Source organism: Pristiophorus japonicus, chromosome 3 (genome assembly GCF_044704955.1).
Source record: "Pristiophorus japonicus isolate sPriJap1 chromosome 3, sPriJap1.hap1, whole genome shotgun sequence".
Taxonomy (NCBI): Eukaryota; Metazoa; Chordata; class Chondrichthyes; family Pristiophoridae; genus Pristiophorus; species Pristiophorus japonicus.
In genome coordinates, this window is record NC_091979.1 from 323,310,145 (window position 1) to 323,329,671 (window position 19,527).

Sequence of the window (19,527 nt, forward strand, 5' to 3'; positions counted from 1 at the left end):
ACTTAATTTAAACCAATCCCCAAGAAAAAGAGAGAAATACTATTATTATCCTATTTTGAAAAAGTCTCCATCCTGGCTGGCAACATGATCAAAAATCTGTAACAGAAGTTAAACATTCCTCATTCATTCCACAATTGTAGAATCATTGAAAAGCAGAGATCGTGCTATGTTCTGACACTGTCGCCATTGCAGCATGGGTGTGTTTTCTGTGTCTTAACTCATTGATTTACTGAAATCCACCTTGTCTCTGTATCCACCCTATGGCATGTGACTACACAGAGAGACAGCAACCATGACATGTCGCTGTCAGTGTCCCAATTCAAGGACAATTTGAGGCCTGTTTTTCCTTTCAAGGCTATGAAGAGAATGACACAATGCCAATGTCTACACTTGGAGCCTGGAAGGGCGAGACTTTCACAACTAAGTGACCCTGCTCAGATACTTACTCGAGCTTTGTCATCAACCTGATTGCAGAACAGCGCCTGGCATTTGTGACGGGAAATAGGGGATCACCGGGATTGTAAAGAAACCGCACTTTAACAAGGTGCAATCAGCTGCTTCAACTGCCCAAAATAGTTGGCTCGCTTAAACGGTTCAAGTGGTGCCTTTGAAATTGCCGGCTCTGGCAATGGCAAATGTTTAGCGCCAGTTGCCCGATAGAGGCGGCTGTGCAGGATTAACAGGAACGGTGTAAGTGGTAGGGACTGTAACATCAATGCAGAACAGATTTACAGAAGGGAATATTATCCTCTGATAGTGTTAGATCAGAAGTTAACCAAATCCTGGCACCATTTCCTTTTGCAACAATGAAAGGCTGGCAGGCCTCACTCTAGACTGGTGTTAGAACAGCTTAATGAATTAAGAGTTTCCCTCTGAGCATTTCCCATCCTTCTTCGGGCAGAATGACGGGACTGCAGACCTCTCAGTTCTATATTCAGATACAGGAGCCATGTCTATGGACAATGTCCATTTGTGCTCTCTTGGGGAACCTAACTGACTGATCTCCCACTCACATTAAGTTGCTGCTGTATAGCAAGAGAGAGCAATGCACGGGGCAGTGCACGGAGCAGTGCACGGGGCAGTGCACGGGGCAGTGCACGGGGCACATGGGGCAGTGCATGGAGCAGTGCACGGAGCACATGGGGCAGTGCACGGAGCACATGGGGCAGTGCACGGAGCAGTGCACGGAGCACGTGGGGCAGTGCACGGAGCAGTGCACGGAGCACATGGGGCAGTGCACGGAGCACATGGGGCAGTGCACGGAGCAGTGCACGGAGCAGTGCATGGAGCACATGGGGCAGTGCACGGAGCAGTGCACGGAGCAGTGCACGGAGCAGTGCACGGAGCAGTGCAGGGGGCAGTGCAGGGGGCAGTGCACGGAGCAGCTGGTCAGAGAGAATAGAGGAGCTTCCCATATACTGTTTCTTTTCAAATAGGGTGGAAAGCAGGAGTGACTTAATGACAAAAGGGCTAATGATGCAAGGCAAAAGGGGGGTAAATAGGACAAGTTAAGAAACAAAAGATGGCTCTCCTGTCGTCCACCATATCACGGACATTGCCTTTTGGTCTTTCCTCCCTCCCTCTTTCCCCGCCTCTGTACTTGCTTAAATCCTGTTACAGCTCGAACTTTTTCCAGTTCTGACGGAAGGTCATCGGCCTGAAACATTAACTCTCTTTCTCTCTCCACAGATGCTGCCTGACCCGCTGAGTATTTCCAGCAATTTCTGCTTTTAAGAAGATTTCCAGCATCTGCGGTATTTTGTTTTAGTTTTTTTCACAAATCTTCTGTCGGGTTATTCTCAAGCCGACATAAGATTCGAAAAGGAATTCAATGTAAAGAAAGCTGAAACTCAGATAGATCCTTGCTCCTGTGGAACGTTGTTTATCCACCAAGTCCCCAAATCCCCTGGGGAGATTCCCTCCATTGTGGCGGTAATCAAAGTTGCACTGGAGTTGTTCAGCGGTTTTGAGGAGGCTCCTGGCTTGTCGAGGGTAACGATGGTGATCTGTGACATACCCTCAATAAGCAAGGATGCCATAATAGAAAATAACTATTTGGGATATATTCATAACCACATGCCAAATAGATGTTATTTCTGAAATATATTGAAGCATTGTTGAACTGTACAAAATTAAATACTGGTGATCTTGAGTTTTGTTTATGGCCGATGCGTATCTTATGGCAGTCACTTGAATAATTTAACTATAGAATATTACAGCACAGAAGGCAGCCATTTGGCTCATCATGTCTTGCTAAGGTCCTCTCATCATAGCCCTGTATTATCTTCTGCTTCAAATGTTTGTCTACTTTTCCACTAAAAGATGACATGGCTTCTGTCGTAACTATTCCCTGTGGCAAAGAGGTCCATGCTTCAATACTCCACAGCATGAAGAAACTTGTCCTAATCTCTCGTTGCACAGTGACTTAAATTGCTGACCCTTCATCATGGACACTCCAAACAAAGGGCTTAGGGCTGGAACCTCCACTTTTGCCCAAAACTGGGCGTTATTTCCGGCGTGGGCAATAAAAAAGGGTTTTCAGATCGCCGGCTTCTCGCCCATTCTCAAAACACCTAGTTTACAATTTTTTTGACCTTCTACCGTAAAGTGTGGCCGTCCTTAGCAACGGCGTGGCAACGCTCGATTCCCGGGATTCTGGAGGTCAAGGGTCACCATGATATGTGCAGAAGAGGAGACAGAGAGAGGGGCAGCTCAGAGGGACTGAAGGTGTGGCTCGGTGTGGGGTGTGGCTGCTTTGGGAGGAAGGAGGGAGAGTTTGGAGCTTCACAGCAAGTAGGCAAACAAAAATTAGCTGTTACCAGCCACATATTTGACCGAATTTGCCCTATAAATGGAGGGAGAGGAGGAGGCATCACAGCACACTGTGGAGACTGACGCTGGAGAGAGCAGTGATCTGGGAGAGAGCACGTTGGAGGCCGCAAAAGAGCCAGGAGGTTCTTGGACGAGGCAAATGCCTCCCTTTCCCTCCTGCAGGAGGTCGAGTTATGCTGGGGTGATTTGACACAGGGAGGGCGTGGGAAGCCCATCCCAAAGGCCTACCAGAGGATATGGGCTGAGATAGCAGAGGTGGTCTCGTCGGCGACCAACGAGGTTCGTGAGGGAAACCAATGCCGCAAATGATGGAACGACCTTGTGGGATCCGCAAGAGTAAGTATTACATTGATTTACATGTACTTATGTATTTATATAATTTGATTTGTAACAGTCATGAGTGACTATCAGCAGGTGTGAGGTCTTTCACTTTTACCGGGAATGTTTTACTCAAAGCCTGCGGTCACGGTGTACGTCTTTAGGTAAAGAATGACAATAATCATAATAATCATGATTACATCTGTCGGTTATGTGTTGTATCAGTCTCTGTGACAGTACCTAGCAATGGTATCACGCAATGATCTCATGCCATGTCGTCCTGTCACCTTTTAGAGAAGAAGCTATCGACGATGAGGTCCATGCAGAGGTGAACAGGTGGGGGGCCACCCGTCCCCAGTGACATCACTGAGATGGAGGAGCGGGTGCTCGCACTCGTGCGAGGCAGTCCCGGACAGCCCCGGACACATCAGCAGACACTGAAGTGATGCCACGTGAGTAAAGCTTACATCATTGCTTCATGTAAAGTCTATAGATGCCACACCCACTCATATCCAAACAATTATATATGATAGATGATTTCTAAAAGTGTCATAGAAATAATGCTGGCCAAATGAAAATCATTGCAATGCAGAATGTGTTGATGGTCATGAAATGTGATGCCTGCGATGATTTTGAGAGCGGTGGTGCTTTTGTCGTGCATATGCTGTGTGTAGCGCTGGACTCACCTTGTCACCCTCTCACCCCCTTCTCCTCTAAGAACCTCATGTGTGTTTTGCAGCAAGACCGCAGAGGCCAGAAGGTGGGGGCGCGGGGCCGGACTCTCCGGACGATCCTACATCTGGTGCTGAGGGGCCCCGATTGTCGCCCGTCAATCCGCTGGGTCTGTTCTCCACGGATGAGAGCGCGGACTTTGAAGAACCTGCATCGCCACGCTCCAGAAGCCATTCCACCCCAAGGCCATCTAGTGGTTCTCCAATCATTCCCGCCTCCACTCTGGAAGTACCGGCTCCAAACACCTCTCCACAGGGCACCCCATTCGTCCCCAGGACAGCGCCGACCCTGAGGAGTCCTCTTGGACGCGACAGCGGAGAGATGGTACAGTTGTCCAGGAGGACTGTAGACATTAGTGACCATCTCATCAAAGCATTGGGGGCATATCCCGACAGCTGGCCACCATGACCAAGTCCATTTCACGCATGGCAGTGTCCCTGGATGCGATAGCCAGGAACACTGCTGCCACAGGCCTCCCAGTGGTCCCCGAGTGCAGCACTCCACCCCTTGGTTCCGCACCACCACTGTGAACGACAGATGAGAGCAAGGACCAAGATCCTGCTTCTGCATCAGAGAATGTTGCCCCCCCCCCCCCCGCTCCCGTCCAACGACCGCATCTGCCTTCACCCCCCCCCAATGAGGCACCGCCTGAGTAGCTCCTCGGCCAGGCGCCATGGAGCGAGAAGGGGAAGGGGTAGAGGTGGGGAGAAGGAGGAGAGGGGGGAAGGAAAGTGAGTTGCATGTGCGCAGGGATGGCTGTGTTATATCTCCATCTGGGTGTATACAATTTGTTGCAATGTATGGGAGCTGGGGACCACGTCCTGCTTTGCCTTTGTATTCTGTGTTGCTGGACATGTTGAACATGTGATTTATGTCAATGGTGGGAAAAGTGGGGTGTGGGCGGGGGTTGGGTGTTATTGGCTGTGATACTTATGATTTCAGATAAATGTTGGTATTAAACTTTTGTTATTGAACATAACCTTGTTGCGCATTGTCTCAGATAGCTGGACCATTACATACTGGTGATACTTTACGATGAAAGGGTTAAATACAACTTATCAATCAATGTAAACTTTAACTGGCACCAAGTTGATGGGCACCATTGATGTCTGAGCTGCACACACACGGCAGTGTGTCAACGTTGTCATTCACATCAGCGCTCTGTCAGGCAAATCTTTCTGATATCAGTTCCTCACGTAAGAGTGGGATTTAACAAATGCCAGCCACACTGCTGGCATTCGTTCCGGTTAGTTCCACTTTTTGTGGGCGGTTGTTTGAGCGAGTGATATTCTGGGCAATATGTGTGCGAGGTGGTGAAATTGACAATGGCCGATCTCCATGGCCGCTAGTTTGGGTAAATATGCTCTTTACGACAAAAAACAGTGAGCGGGTGTTCATATTGAGTCTCAGAGTTAATTCCGTGCAGAAATTAACGCTGGGCGATATTATGGGCGTTAATTTCGCCCATTTTGCTGATTCTGCCCCAAAAAATGTGGGCAGGCGGTAAAATTTTTTCCCGGCGTTAAGCACATTGGGAAAATAACGCTCGGCGATAAGCCTCCTAAAAAAGCCCTTCAGTTTCCATTTTGTACCAAAATGGGTGATATATGGACGTTTTACGTCATTTCAGCGGTAAAATGGGCATTAAATGTGCGTTAAGCCCATAGTCTTTCCTAGTCACCCTATCAAACCCTTTTACAATTTTCAAACTGTCAATTTAATCTCTTAACCTTGGCTGCCCCAGTGTAAATAGCTCTTGTATCTCAAATCTCTCCTCATAATGCTAACCTTTCATCCTTGCTATCACTTACATGGTGAATAATGAATTACATTAGCAAGTAAATAATGGCTTTGCAACACTTTTGTTTTAACTTGCTTTGTCTTTCTCCACAGTTTTTAAAGTTGGCTTTTCACAGAGACCGTTCAATCTTTATTATAATAATAAGTGTTGTATTAATAGTCAGGAAAGTATATGAGAATATCAGTGATCATTTATTTTCTCTTACCCAGACTTGGCCTTGCTGACAGTTGACAGGACTGGAGAGGAGGCAGGCCTCACTGGAGTGGGTGTTGGAGGGCCTAAGGTGGTGGAGCATGGTGTGGTGAGGGAACGGGCTCTGGTTGGGAGCGTACAGGAGCCAGGAGAACCCATTGTGATGCTCAAATCTAAAAAGGCATTGCGAGGATAAACATGTTAAATAAATTAAATAGGTATAACTTAATTCATTGTTCTGTAGTTCACATCGTATGCTTTCTTCAAGTTCTAATGTTAATAATAAAAAAATGTCAAATTGTGGAGAACCTTCTTTTTCTAAACCAGTAAAAATTAATGATGTCATTAAAAGCAAAAAAACAGAAGAACTGCCGATAAGAACATCAATTTAACGTTAAAATCGAACATTACAAACGTGGCAATCAAACGCCGCAATCAAACGCCGCAATCAAACGCGGTAATTCTACACTAAACCCATATTCTTCACATTTGACCAGTAGCAGCACAGGAACCATTGTGTTCCACAGATTATTCATAACCGCCAGTCCAGCTTTTTAAAGGGATTGCACAATTAAATTGTGTTAATTCCTATTGACGCGAACCAATTCCACTTTCTTCTGTCCCTCCCTGTAACACTAGACCCAGGAGACAAGGAAAGCAGTTGAGCACAGATTGCAGATTTTAAGTGTAAAGTGGGGAGTACACCAGCTGAGTTGGGAACAAGTTGACCAAAGCACTGCGCAGGATTTGATGGAAATGGAGACTGAGGATTTAGATCTATTTGCAAGAGAATAAAACCAGATCTGAACTTAAGGAGACAGAAAGTGGATTAAAGGATTAGAGTAAAGTACAGCAGCAATTTGCACTGTGCAGAGGTGATTGATTTCTAATTAGACTGAATAGTAAGAGCCTTTAGCTCTGAATTCCCATTGGTCCAGTTGGCCTGTTCTATAGTGGCAGGTTTCATGCTGTGGAGAACTCGACTTCCTCCTCCCACTCCAGTTTACCAGTACATAGATGTGCAATCCACACGCTGAAAACCCATGGCAAATCATTAAGCACAGTTCAGTGAAACAAGTTTCTGCCTGCATTTCAGGATGGCTCAATGCATTAACTAGTCAAAGGTACCAAGTAACAGGCAGAGCACAGTGATTAGCGAGGGTCTAGCAAGGAGGAGGAACTGAAGGAAATTCTTACAAGTCAGCAAATTGTGTTAGGAAAATTGATGGGATTGAAGACTAATAAATTCCCGGGGCCTGATAGTCTGCATCCCAGAGTACTTAAGGAAGTGGCCCTAAAAATAGTGGATGCATTGGTGGTCATTTTCCAACATTCTGCAGACTCTGGATCAGTTCCTATGGACTGGAGGGTAGCTAATGTAACACCACTTTTTAAAAAAGGAGGGAGAGAGAAAACGGGTAATTATAGACCTGTTAGCCTGACATCAGTAGTGGGGACAATGTTGGAATCAATAATTAAAGGTGAAATAGCAGCACATTTGGAAAGTAGTGAAAGGATCGGTCCAAGTCAGCATGGATTTATGAAAGGGAAATCATGCTTGACAAATCTTCTGGAATTTTTTGAGGATGTAACCAGTAGAGTGGACAAGGGCGAGCCAGTGGATGTGGTGTATTTAGACTTTCAAAAGGCTTTTGACAAGAGATTAGTGTGCAAAATTAAAACACATGGTATTGGGGGTAATGTATTGACGTGGATAGAGAACTTGTTCGCAGACAGGAAGCAAAGAGTAGGAATAAACGGGTCCTTTTCAGAATGGCAGGCAGTGACTAGTGGGGTACCGCAAGGTTCAGTGCTGGGACGCCAGCTATTTACAATATACATTAATGATTTAGATGAAGGAATTGAATGTAATATCTCCAAGTTTGCAGATGACACTAAGCTGGGTGGCAGTGTGAGCTGTGAGGAGGATGCTAAGAGGCTGCAGGGTGACTTGGACAGGTTAGGCAAGTGGGCAAATGCATGGCAGATGCGGTATAATGTAGATAAATGTGAGGTTATCCACTTTGGTGGCAAAAACAGGAAGGCAGATTATCTGAATGGTGACAGGTTAGTAAAAGGGGAGGTGCAACGAGACCTGGGTGTCATGGTACATCAGTCATTGAAAGGTGGCCTGTAGGTACAGCACGCGGTAAATGGCATGTTGGCTTTCATAGCGAGAGGATTTCAATATAGGAGCAGGGAGATCTTACTGCAGTTGTATAGGGCCTTGGTGAGGCCATACCTGGAATATTGTGTTCAGTTTGGGTCTCCTAATCTGAGGAAGGACATTCTTGCTATTGAGGGAGGGTAGCGAAGGTTGACCAGACTGATGCCCGAGATGACAGGACTGAGATATGAAGAAAGACTGGATCGACTAGGCTTATATTCATTGTAATTTAGAAGAATGAGAGGGGATCTCATAGAAACATACAAAATTCTGACGGAATTGGACAGGTTAGATGCAGGAAGAATGTTCCCGATGTTGGGGAAGTCCAGAACCAGGGGTCACTGTCTAAGGGTAAGGGGTAAGTCATTTAGGACCGAGATGAGGAGAAACTTCTTCACTCAGAGTTGTGAACCTGTGGAATTCTCTACCATAGAAAGTTGTTGAGGCCAGTTCGTTAGATATATTCAAAGGGAGTTAGATGTGGCCCTTACGGCTAAAGGGATTAAAGGGTATGGAGAGAAAGCAGGAATGGGGTACTGAAGTGCATGATCAGCCATGATCATATTGAATGGCGGTGCAGGCTCGAAGGGCCGAATGGCCTCCTCCTGCACCTATTTTCTATGTTTCTATATTACTTGACAGCTGCGATGGTTAGCAGCATCCATTCCATCTCTGAGCGGGTCAAGAAATCTTCCATGTGTAACATACTCTCAATCATCAACAAATTGGTGGAAGGTGTCATCGACAGTGCTATCAAGCGACACTTACTCACCAATAACCTGCTCACTGATGTTCAGCTTGGGTTCTGCCAGAACCACTCAGCTCCAGATCTCATTCCAGCCTTGGTCCAAACATGGACAAAAGAGCTGAATTCCAGAGGTGGGGTGAGAGTGACTGCCCTTGACATCAAGGTAGCATTTAACCGAGTGTGGAATCAAGGAGCCCTAGTAAAACTGAAGTCAATGGGAGTCAGGGGAAATCTCACCACTGGCTGGAATCATACCTAGCACAAAGGAAGATGGTTGTGGTGGTTGGAGGTCAATCATCTCAGCCCCAGGACATCGCTGCAGGAGTTCCTCAAGGCAGTGTCCTAGACCCAACCATCTTCAGCTGCTTCATCAATGACCTTCCTTCCAGCATAAGGTCAGAAGTGGAAATATATCGCCGTTCTTTCATTGTCACTGGGTCAGAATCCTGGAACTCCCTCCTTAACAGCACTGTGGGAGTACCTTCACCACACGGACTGCAGCGGTTCAAGAAGGCGGCTCACCACCACCTTCTCAAGGGGCAATTAGGGATGGGCAATAAATGCCAGCCTTGCCAGTGACACCCACATCCCAGGAATACATTTTTAAAATACGTGATCCCTGCTATGTTTAATATGTAAATGTGCATCATTGACTCCCCCCTCTTCCCTGTTGAAAAGTATACCAGCAGCAATTTAAAAATTAAAACAGCACAGGTTTAGGAGAACAGCACTTGAACTATGAGCTTACAGACTCTGATGAGAAGGAAGGCACACAGGGAATAGCAGCTGATGCAGATAATACAACAAAAATGGGAGAGAGAGACCTGGAGCAGCCAACCTGCCAACCCACATCCAGCCAACCACAGACACCCTGCCATACCCAGCCAACCACAGACACCCTGCCGTAACCAGCCAACCCACATCCAGCCAACCACAGGCACCCTGCCATACCCAGCCAACCACAGACACCCTGCCGTAACCAGCCAACCACAGACACCCTGTCATAACCTGCCAATCCATACCTAGCCAACCACAGACACTCTGTCATAACCTGCCAAACACAGCCAGCCAACCACAGACACCCTGTCATAACCTGCCAATCCATATCCAGCCAACCACAGACACCTGCCGTAACCTGCCAAACACAGCCAGCCAACCACAGACACCGTGTCATAACCTGCCAAACACAGCCAGCCAACCACAGACACCCTGTCATAACCTGCCAAACACAGCCAGCCAACCACAGACATCCTGTCATAACCTGCCAAACACAGCCAGCCAACCACAGACACCCTATCATAACCTGCCAATCCATAACCTGGCAACCACAGACACCCTGCCATAACCTGCCAAACTCAGCCAGCCACCCACAGACACATAGAAACATAGAAACATAGAAACATAGAAAATAGGTGCAGGAGTAGGCCATTCGGCCCTTCTAGCCTGCACCGCCATTCCATGAGTTCATGGCTGAACATGCAACTTCAGTACCCCATTCCTGCTTTCTCACCACACCCTGTCATAACCTGCCAAACACAGCCAGCCAACCACAGACACCCTGTCATAACCTGCCAAACACAGCCAGCCAACCACAGACACCCTGTCATAACCTGCCAAACACAGCCAGCCAACCACAGATACCCTGTCATAACCTGCCAATCCATATCCAGCCAACCACAGACACCCTGCTGTAACCTGCCAAACACAGCCAGCCACCCACAGGCACGCTGCCATAACCTGCCAACCACATCCAGCCAACCACAGGCACCCTGTCATAAACTGCCAACCACAGACACCCTGCTATTACCAGCCAACCACAGCTGCCCCTCCCCCGCCTGCCCCCGCTACGGCCAGCCAACCATGGCCACTTCTTTGCTGAATAATCTGTTAACACTTGCTATCCTCCAATCACAGATACAGCTCTATTTTTAGAGTTTCTTAAAATGTTAACTGCAGCTTTTTCACTGATTTATAAAAATGATTATGGACAGGATCTGGTCCGTAAGCCCTGTAGATATTAAGGGTAGAGATCTGTTACCTGACTCTTCTTGTTCATCGAAGTCCGCCGGATCAGATCCACTCCTGCTTCGAGATTCTTTGCAGCTCCTGGACTTGCGTGTGCAGATTTCCTCATCAGTGATCTCCCCACTGTCTCCCTGCGCAGAACAAATTGTAAGGTTTTCAGTTCGAGTTGATCTGTCCTTGACCAGAAACACACTGTGCAGTGACCTCGGGCAGTGCCGTCTCTTACCCGGATGAGCGATTTCTTTATCTTTTTCGCCGTGCTCATGCCCAGTGTGTTATTGCGCTGCAGGCTCGATTTTTCAGTGTTTCTGTTCAAAGTCGCTGTGGTTGTGTTTCTCGTGATCCATCGTCTGCCTCCGAAGAGCTCAATAACCTGAGCCAGTGTTGGCCCTTCAAACTTGCCCTCATCCTACATGGAACAATTACATAGAATGACACAGAATTTTACAGCACAGAAACAGGCCTTTCAGCCTAACAGGTCAATGCCCGTGTTTAAGCTCCACATGAGCCTCTTCCCACTTTACTTTATCTCACCCTATCACCATGTTGTTCTACTCCTTTTTCCTTCATATACTTTTCTAACTTCCCCTTAATCTTCAATTTTCACACGTGTAATGTATGCACCTGTGTGAATGCTCATGGATTTGTAGAGCTGTTGCATTGTGAGTGGCTTAGTGATGTTCACAAGACTCAATAAAACCCCAGCCAGTTGGGTCTCGGTCATCCACAATGAGGTATGCAGTTGTGAGCCTAGTGGATGAACTGGTGATGTGTAGTGTGATTGTTAAACCTTTAATTGTTAATAAACTGACTCGTTCTTAATGATAATGTGTTGCTGTGAATTCTTAAGCAAAGAGCCCATGAAGCAAATACATTAAAACACGTTACGTACTTAACTGTCCCTACAGGTAAAGGCTAACCACAAGTAACTAAGAAAGTTAAGGCTTCGTTCTTCGTGCTGACAGTCTCACACAGAGTTAAAGTTAACTTTCTGATCAGCTCTTCCTCACCCAATGGCAGAGTTGTGACATTTTTATTGATTTCAAGTAAAATTCCATATTTAGTCAAACAAATGAATAGCAAGTTTTGAGCCAGCTTAGCTCCAATAGTTTTTAGTAGCTTTATCTATATCAGTTTTCCATAAATCCGAGCCTGGTAGTTAAAACAATTTTTTTTTCTCTCCTGCTATTTTACAGATCTTTCGGTGAACTGCACATGATGGCACCCCTACATGACCAGGAGCAGAATTTGCAATTTGAATATGCAGAAAAATTTTCGCTAAAGTAAATGTTGTGTTGGGTTTAGATTAGAAGACTAAACATTTAGATTACCACAGCCATCATAATAGTTCTGTCCTTTCATGATTGAGTCTGGCATAATTATATCCCTCTTAAAATATATGAAGAGACTCCAGTCATTATTAAAAAGGAGCTTAAAATTAAAACGATGAGTGGATCTGGAAAGAAACCTCACACACAGCTAATTTCAATAGTGTGTGCAGCTGGCCTCCGATTATTTATGATATTTACTCAAGTCTTTGACGATTACAGCGCCATCATATTGGATTTGCATTTTAGATTCCATCCTCCTCAGAAGAGGTAATGTAATTAATACATGATGTGGGTAAACAACTGAGATTCTGGAAGAAGCACAACAGAAACTCCAGTCAGGGGAAGTGTGTGGGATATTGGTCTTTCACCTCTGGGACCTGGGCACAAATCCAAACCAGACTGTTGGGACGAAAGTCTCCTCTGATTGCTTAGTCTATATTTTCCGATGTGAAATACTGACATTTTAAAGACATTAAAGGAATTTGGCCAAGATAGTTTGGGTAGTCTCAATCCAGTTCCATGGGCATGGACCTACTACAGCACAGAACTGCCATGAATTGAGATTCTGAGAGACCAGAGGATGACTGGTGCAGGAATGGGCAAAGTGTCACACAGCCGCTGTAAAGGCTGCTCTTTGTGAGGTTAGCACTGAAGCACTTCATTGAGACAGAGCAGAGCAGGTTTTATTCTACACCAGGGAGTGTTTGATGCTAACTCTAGCTGCCCAAAATGGGAAGTGTCCATCCTCCAGCACCAACATCTCTCACATTGGTATGGTATGCACACACATTTTTCTTTTAAAGAGAAAACCCTCCCCTCTTGGCCATAATTACATTATTACAAATACACATACATCCTGTTACTAGTGGCTTAACACAAACTTTATTTATCCTGCTTAGTATCCTAAATAACTCAGTTAGGACCGCTATGTGATGTCTCTTTTTGGAAGAGTATTTTCTTGCCGTCATCCCTCGTAGCTCTAAAAACAAGGAGTAGTTTTATTTCTCTCCTCTGCACTACCTCTAGGGCCTGGAGGTTCTGTTACGTCATAGCAACCAGAACAGTATCTGGTACTGCAAGTGTGGCCTGGCCAGAACACGACAACTAATGAGCATTTCAACTCAACTGATTTCGCTCTGAGATCTCCTTCAACTTCACCCTTGGCAACTGCTGTCCCACCCATTGAGCACATGTGGCTCCTAGTTTGCTTCCAATATGCAGTTTCTTGCCTTTGACTGCAGTGAACTTAATTTTCTGCTGGACAACCCAACGTGAAAACCCTGTTGTAAAACTCTTTGTAAGATCTTGGCTGCCTCCTCTGCATTCATTGATCACCCCCTTGTTTGGAGTCATCTGTGAATTGAACTACTTATTATGAGTCATGGGCATTTACATATCCCAGAAGCAGGAGAGGTACCAAAATAGACCTCTGACCCTCCCCACTCAATAGTTCCCCTCATTTTGACCTAACTGCCTGCCCTCCCCTTTATTCTTTCCTCTTAGCCAATTACTAATTCATATCTGCTATCTTTGTTACCCACTGACTTTAGTTTGTTTGGGAGTATCTCATGCAATACTTTATCAAAAGCCTTTGCAGTTAGTCCCACTGTGGGTTGAAGGCCCAGTACTAGGTGCCAGAATTACCAACCCTTTATCAATTTTATATATGGTCAAATCCCTCTTTTCTTATCACTACTTTGTTACTTTATACCATAATACGAAGGCTTCTGAGGGTCAAAGTTAAAGGGATGTGAAGGACATTGTGAAGAGTCAGATGTCTCACTCTGTTCAGAAGAACCTCTTTCCCTTCTAACTTTTATCACTATGAATAGTCTGTAACACCAATCTCTATGCATCATAGAAACATAGAAAATAGGTGCAGGAGTAGGCCATTCGGCCCTTCGAGCCTGCACCGCCATTCAATGAGTTCATGGCTGAACATGCAACTTCAGTACCCGCTTCCTGCTTTCTCGCCATACCCCTTGATCCCCCGAGTAGTAAGGACTTCATCTAATTCCTTTTTGAATATATTTAGTGAATTGGCCTCAACTACTCTCTGTGGTAGAGAATTCCACAGGTTCACCACTCTCTGGGTGAAGAAGTTTCTCCTCATCTCGGTCCTAAATGGCTTACCCCTTATCCTTAGACTGTGACCCCTGGTTCTGGACTTCCCCAACATTGGGAACATTCTTCCTGCATCTAACCTGTCTAAACCCGTCAGAAACCTCTCAGTATTCAATGAGAGATTGAATACATTTAAACTCAACTTTTTGTTCGGAAATTAGAATTTCCTTTCACTTTTTTTTGTACATTAATACATCCCAAAATACATAAATAAACGTGAAAACTTGCCAGTAAAGACAGGTATTTTAGACTCCTAACATTAAAATCTAGAATTTTAATGGATGAATGTCTAGTGCCTTTGGCAAAATTAATGAGCAAATGCTTAGTGTGTTTGTATGATATTCCTTTATCTGTTATTTAATGCCAATATTATACAAATATGCTAAATGTTTGTCCACTAATGTCACCAACAGGAATTTCTAAGCCAACGTTATTTGAGATTGATTAGAAAGATTGGGCGCACGTGATTGTTGTCTGTGTACCTGATATAAGCTGACGTACTGCTTCCTCAGCCACTGCAGTCTCTGGTCGGGAAATCTCTTCATTTTTCTCACAGCCGTCATTAGCTCCTGTAATCCATCATGCACCATCTTAGCAGTGTACTTAGGGGCCACAAAGTGCAACAATCGATTATCAGTTGTATGGACCCCATAGAGCAGTGTCACGCAATTGTCCTCCAGGCTCATATGGCACAGCTTGTTTTGAATGCACACAGTATTCAGATCAATTCCTGTATGTCCCATGTAGACAGCTTTCACTGCAGACATATCCAAGAAACCTTCCACAAGTCCGTTTAGTACTATGTGCCCATACATCTGGAATTTGCTGCTACAAAGGTCCACGCTATTACCCAATACCAGGCTTTTTACCTTAGCATTGGCTGGGCTGGCTGTCGGTGGTTTTGACCAGGTTAGAGTACAGTTGTCAGGTTGCAGTTTGAGAAAACAACGTACTGAAAGGTGAGCCTCCTGGTCATAATGTATGACAGTGGCCCCTTGTAAGAGAAACTGATGGACGTCGGCTCTGATGGACAGCACATACCAAGGAATAAGTTCCGTCTCATGACTGAATGCCTTTTGCTGGTCCTCAGCCCCACTCAGATCCCACTCACTGGACAGCTCAAAGGAGTCACTTTCTGAGTCTGACAGATCTCCCACGATGAACCTGTGCAATGAAGGAGAAGAAATAATAACTCCTCAAGTGACAAACCAAGCCAGACCGGTCTCAAGTAAAAACTTAACATTACTTCTTTCTACTATTGCATTTTTACATTGCATTCATATATAAACTAATTCTAAACTAGAAGTGCTGTTTAATAAATAATAACCCTGTGTCATGTGTGGCCTCTGTGCCCTACGAAAAGTGAATGCTGAACAACTCCTGATGCTGCGCGGTTCGCTCCTGTAAGCGGAGTATGGACTGGCGCTGGGTACTGAAAGTCATGGAGAGGTCCACAGCTCATGAGCTGGTGAGAGCCTTGATCAACGGCAGAAAAGGGTACAGGAGGAAAGATATCAGTCTGCGGCTGCTGGAAATTCGGTTCTCAGTGATAATTGTATTTTTTTTCGCCCAAATTATTGTTATGGCAACGCTATCGCTACGAGGCCGTAAATTCAAGCTTGCGAGGATTCGTGGCGCAAACCGTGGATTTTCTGCAACTTTACTCCGAGGCCGATACCGCTGTGAAAGAAGCCTTGGAGGGGGAAAACACCCCCAAAAAATTGCAAAAAACACAAATTCAAAAAAAATCACAAAACATTCACAAGACACTTAATTAGCGAATCGCTGCAAAAGAATTAAAAAATAAAAACTTCACCTTATCTTTTTTGCAGATCTTCATACTTACTGCTGATCCAATGCGGCTTTTTCCTTGGCGGTTTTTTTTTCCCGGCCTAAATACGGGTCCGCTCAGAGCCAAATTTTTGGCGAAAGCGATATTTCGAGTCTCGTCACGGCGGTGCTCTTTGCTCCAGCGGTATTTGAAAAGTGCCACCGCAAGACTTCTCCGAATTTCCCGCCGCACCGTTTTTCGCCAAAAAACGGTGAAATATCGCCAAAAAAAAAAAACGGGCACGAGGTTGGTGAATTTTTAGCCTCGTTGTCTCATAAATGCCAGAGGTGAAGGGAAGCCATGCTGCTCGCCACCACACTCTCTCAAATGACAAACAGCAACCTTTGTATTAAATATCACCGACAGGACTGAGCAGAACCAATTGCTTAAGATTGTTGAATCCACGTGGCAAACTGGAAGCACTTAATCCAAGCACAATGACATGAAATAATATTTAATTCCGTTTTCAATTTTGGACCATGTTTTACTCACACAGTCCATAAATCCTCAGTCTTTCCTGCGCACTCCTCTCATAGCTCTGGCAGGAGGGCACCAGTGGGGTCTGAAGTTAGGCCAGGACCCGGACATGCTACGTCCCGGCCTAACATTGGAAGTCCCTGCTCAGCCTCCACCCACCCCAAACAAGGACATTTGTGCAGCAAGGTTGGGCTGGGAGGTGAGGACTCCCAACACCATTGTTGCTGCATTTCCAGCCTTGGAAATGTCAGTGACGGGATCAGTAGGCAAGAGGTTCAAGAGAATGAGGCACAGCAGCCTCTAGAATAGTGATTGTGGGCCTCCTTTTGGGGGTCCAGGTCTGGAATACTTCTAAATACTATTTTTCTTTTAGCCAGTAACTGTACTATAGTGTCCTAAAGTTACCATCAAATATGTATCTGGAATTTCTGAGGGGGTTTTCTGGCAAACGATTGGCAAAACATGGAGAAATGATGCAAATTGCCCTTTCCACCAGCTCTCATGGTTTTTGCCAATCTTGATACTGAAGCTAATGATGGGAGGTCAGAAGACCCTGTGGAGATTCTCCCCATAAAAATGCGCATGGATATTTCATCTTATAGTTGTATTTCTCTCCAAAATAAGTATTAGGAACATAAAAACATTAGGGACAGGTGGAGGCCATACAGCCCCTAGAGCCGACGCCACCATTCAATTAGATCATGGTTGATCTGTACCTCAACTCCGTTTTCCTTCCTTAGTTCCAAATCCCTCGATACCATTATCTATTGATCTCAGCCTTCAAAGCTCTAATGGACCCATTATGCACCGTCTGTTGGGGAGGAGAATTCCTGGTTTCATAGAATGATACAGCACAGAAGGCCATTTGGCCCATCGTGCCTGTGCCGGCTTTGGGAAGAAATTCTAATACCCTTTGTGTGAAAATACCCCTTCCCCCCCGCCCTTTGTAGCAAAAAAAAATTCTGTCAGTGTCAGAAGCCAACACCTATCTGTGTCCCTGCCCCACACTGCAAGCCTCAGTGTATAACCTGATTTATGGGTCAAGCAGAATGTTTTCTGCTATTTCCTGTTACAATTGGGCACACCACACCTGGATCAATAATTGCACCAGTTTGCCAGCTGCTTGAGACACATGAAAGCATTATTGCTGGTACATGAGTAATTTTTTTTCACTGCTAATTTTGTTACCACTTCAATTTTGATTAAAACCGATATGTTTCCTGTTTAGAAACACTTGCCACCACTGTGTCCCGAACTCGTATTCTGCAATAATTCTCAACGCAACAGAATAGCTTCTAAATCCTAAATGGAAAGAAGCCACAAAATAGATTGCAGCTGAAACCCCATTGTCCATTCAAGCCTCGGTTTTAACTTGGGGCACGAGTGGGATGTGCGACGTGCGGGGTCGAGGGCAAGGGGGAAGCTTGCGCCTCGTGTGGGCTGGAAAGATTTTTACTCCTGGGCTTGTTCCAAAGTTGGGTGGCGAGTCTCCCGCCTGAATCACTACCTTGGCGACAGGTGGGATTTCAGGAGGCAGAGGCCCGTGGGAACAGCTCCCAGCACTGTGGTAAGTGATGATGGGGGAGGTTTTGAGGGGGGGGGGGGGGCAATGTGGCCAATGGAGGGGGGGAAAACAAAACCTTGGGCCTTCCTTGCCCCGGATTTTCCCTCTCCTCTGACCGGGATGCCCCCCCCAGGTCGCCCCGTTTCACCACATCATAGTGCCAGCGACTGTTCCCACGGGACCCCAGCATCGGCCACCTGAAACCCGGGAATTCAAACGGTGGTGTGCGGGAGTGCCATGTGAATCGGGAAGTAGGTACTCCGCCCTATTTTAAACCCCGCACGTCCCCATTCTCAACGGGCGCAGGCCCTTAAAATCAGGGCTTCGGTTTGATCACACCCCGCCCTGGGTATGGAAACACCACAAATTCAAATGTCACAGCAGGCGGTTAAACAAGCCTCAAAACATCTACTCCACACAAATGTGTTAGTTTGTTTTTTTGTTTGCGGGCGATGCAGAAAGGCAGGAGTTCAACTTACAACACTCGATTTGATTCGGAGGTTTTCTTCACTCTCGTTGTTGTGCTTCAGAAACAAAAGTATGGGAGAAGGTAAGGTACAGAAACAGAAGACCACGAGGATTGTGATGATAGAAGAGTCGGTTAGACAGCCGATGAAGGAAAATAAGTGCGAGCTGAAGGGTTGTTAAAGGCAAAATAATCCAATAGACCAAAAACCTTCAGAACTAATATAGTGAAAGAAACTCTCAAACAGTTGGACGAGTATGTTTTGCATTAACCTCATTGTTGGATGTCTGGATTCAATTTGTGTCCAGCTGAGCATGATTCCCAATCATTTGGCCAGAGGTATTGCGAGACATGAAATAAAGCTCGTTTAGAATAGTTTAATGCTAATAGCCTTGTAGTGCGGTGCCTTCATTGTCAAAGCATTTATTTGTGATCATATGGTTGGACCAAGCTAATTGCTGCTTTCTTGCTCAAGTCCATGGTGAGAGTCAGGAGACAAGATCTGATGATATTCAATCTTCCCCCTGCCTCTGTAAAGAAAGACTTGCATGTATATAGCACCTTTCATGACCTCAGGATGTCCTGAAGTTTTACAGCTTTACAGCCAATGAAGTACTTCTGGTGTAGTTACTGTTGCAATGTGGGAAATGCAGCAGCCAAATTGCACAGAGCAAAGGTCCCACAAACAGCAATGTGATGATGACCAGATAATCTGTTTTTAATGTTGTTTGAGGGATAATTATTGGCCGGGGCATTGGGGAGAACTCATCTGCTCTTCTTCGAAATAGTGCCATGGGTTCTTTTACATCCACCTGAGAAGGCAGACCCCAGGACCTCAGAGTAATGTCTCATCCGAAAGACAGTACCTGACGGCGCAGCACTCGCTTGGGATTGAATGAGAGTGTTGGCCTTGATTATG

At 45.6% G+C, this 19,527-nt stretch overlaps 1 protein-coding gene across 1 annotated transcript in view; it reads right to left on the reverse strand.

Annotated features, from left to right (window-relative positions):
* The window catches only part of plce1 (phospholipase C, epsilon 1), a 276,550-nt gene that overhangs the window by 93,591 nt on the left and 163,432 nt on the right, over positions 1–19,527 (reverse strand). Inside the window, exons 6-10 of the mRNA XM_070876961.1 lie at positions 18,622–18,666; positions 14,753–15,434; positions 11,042–11,224; positions 10,829–10,946; positions 5,889–6,048 (exon numbers count right to left, since the gene is read on the reverse strand). Of these exons, the coding sequence (XP_070733062.1) occupies positions 5,889–6,048; positions 10,829–10,946; positions 11,042–11,224; positions 14,753–15,434; positions 18,622–18,666 (1,188 nt within the window). The remainder of the gene's footprint in view (positions 1–5,888; positions 6,049–10,828; positions 10,947–11,041; positions 11,225–14,752; positions 15,435–18,621; positions 18,667–19,527) is intronic.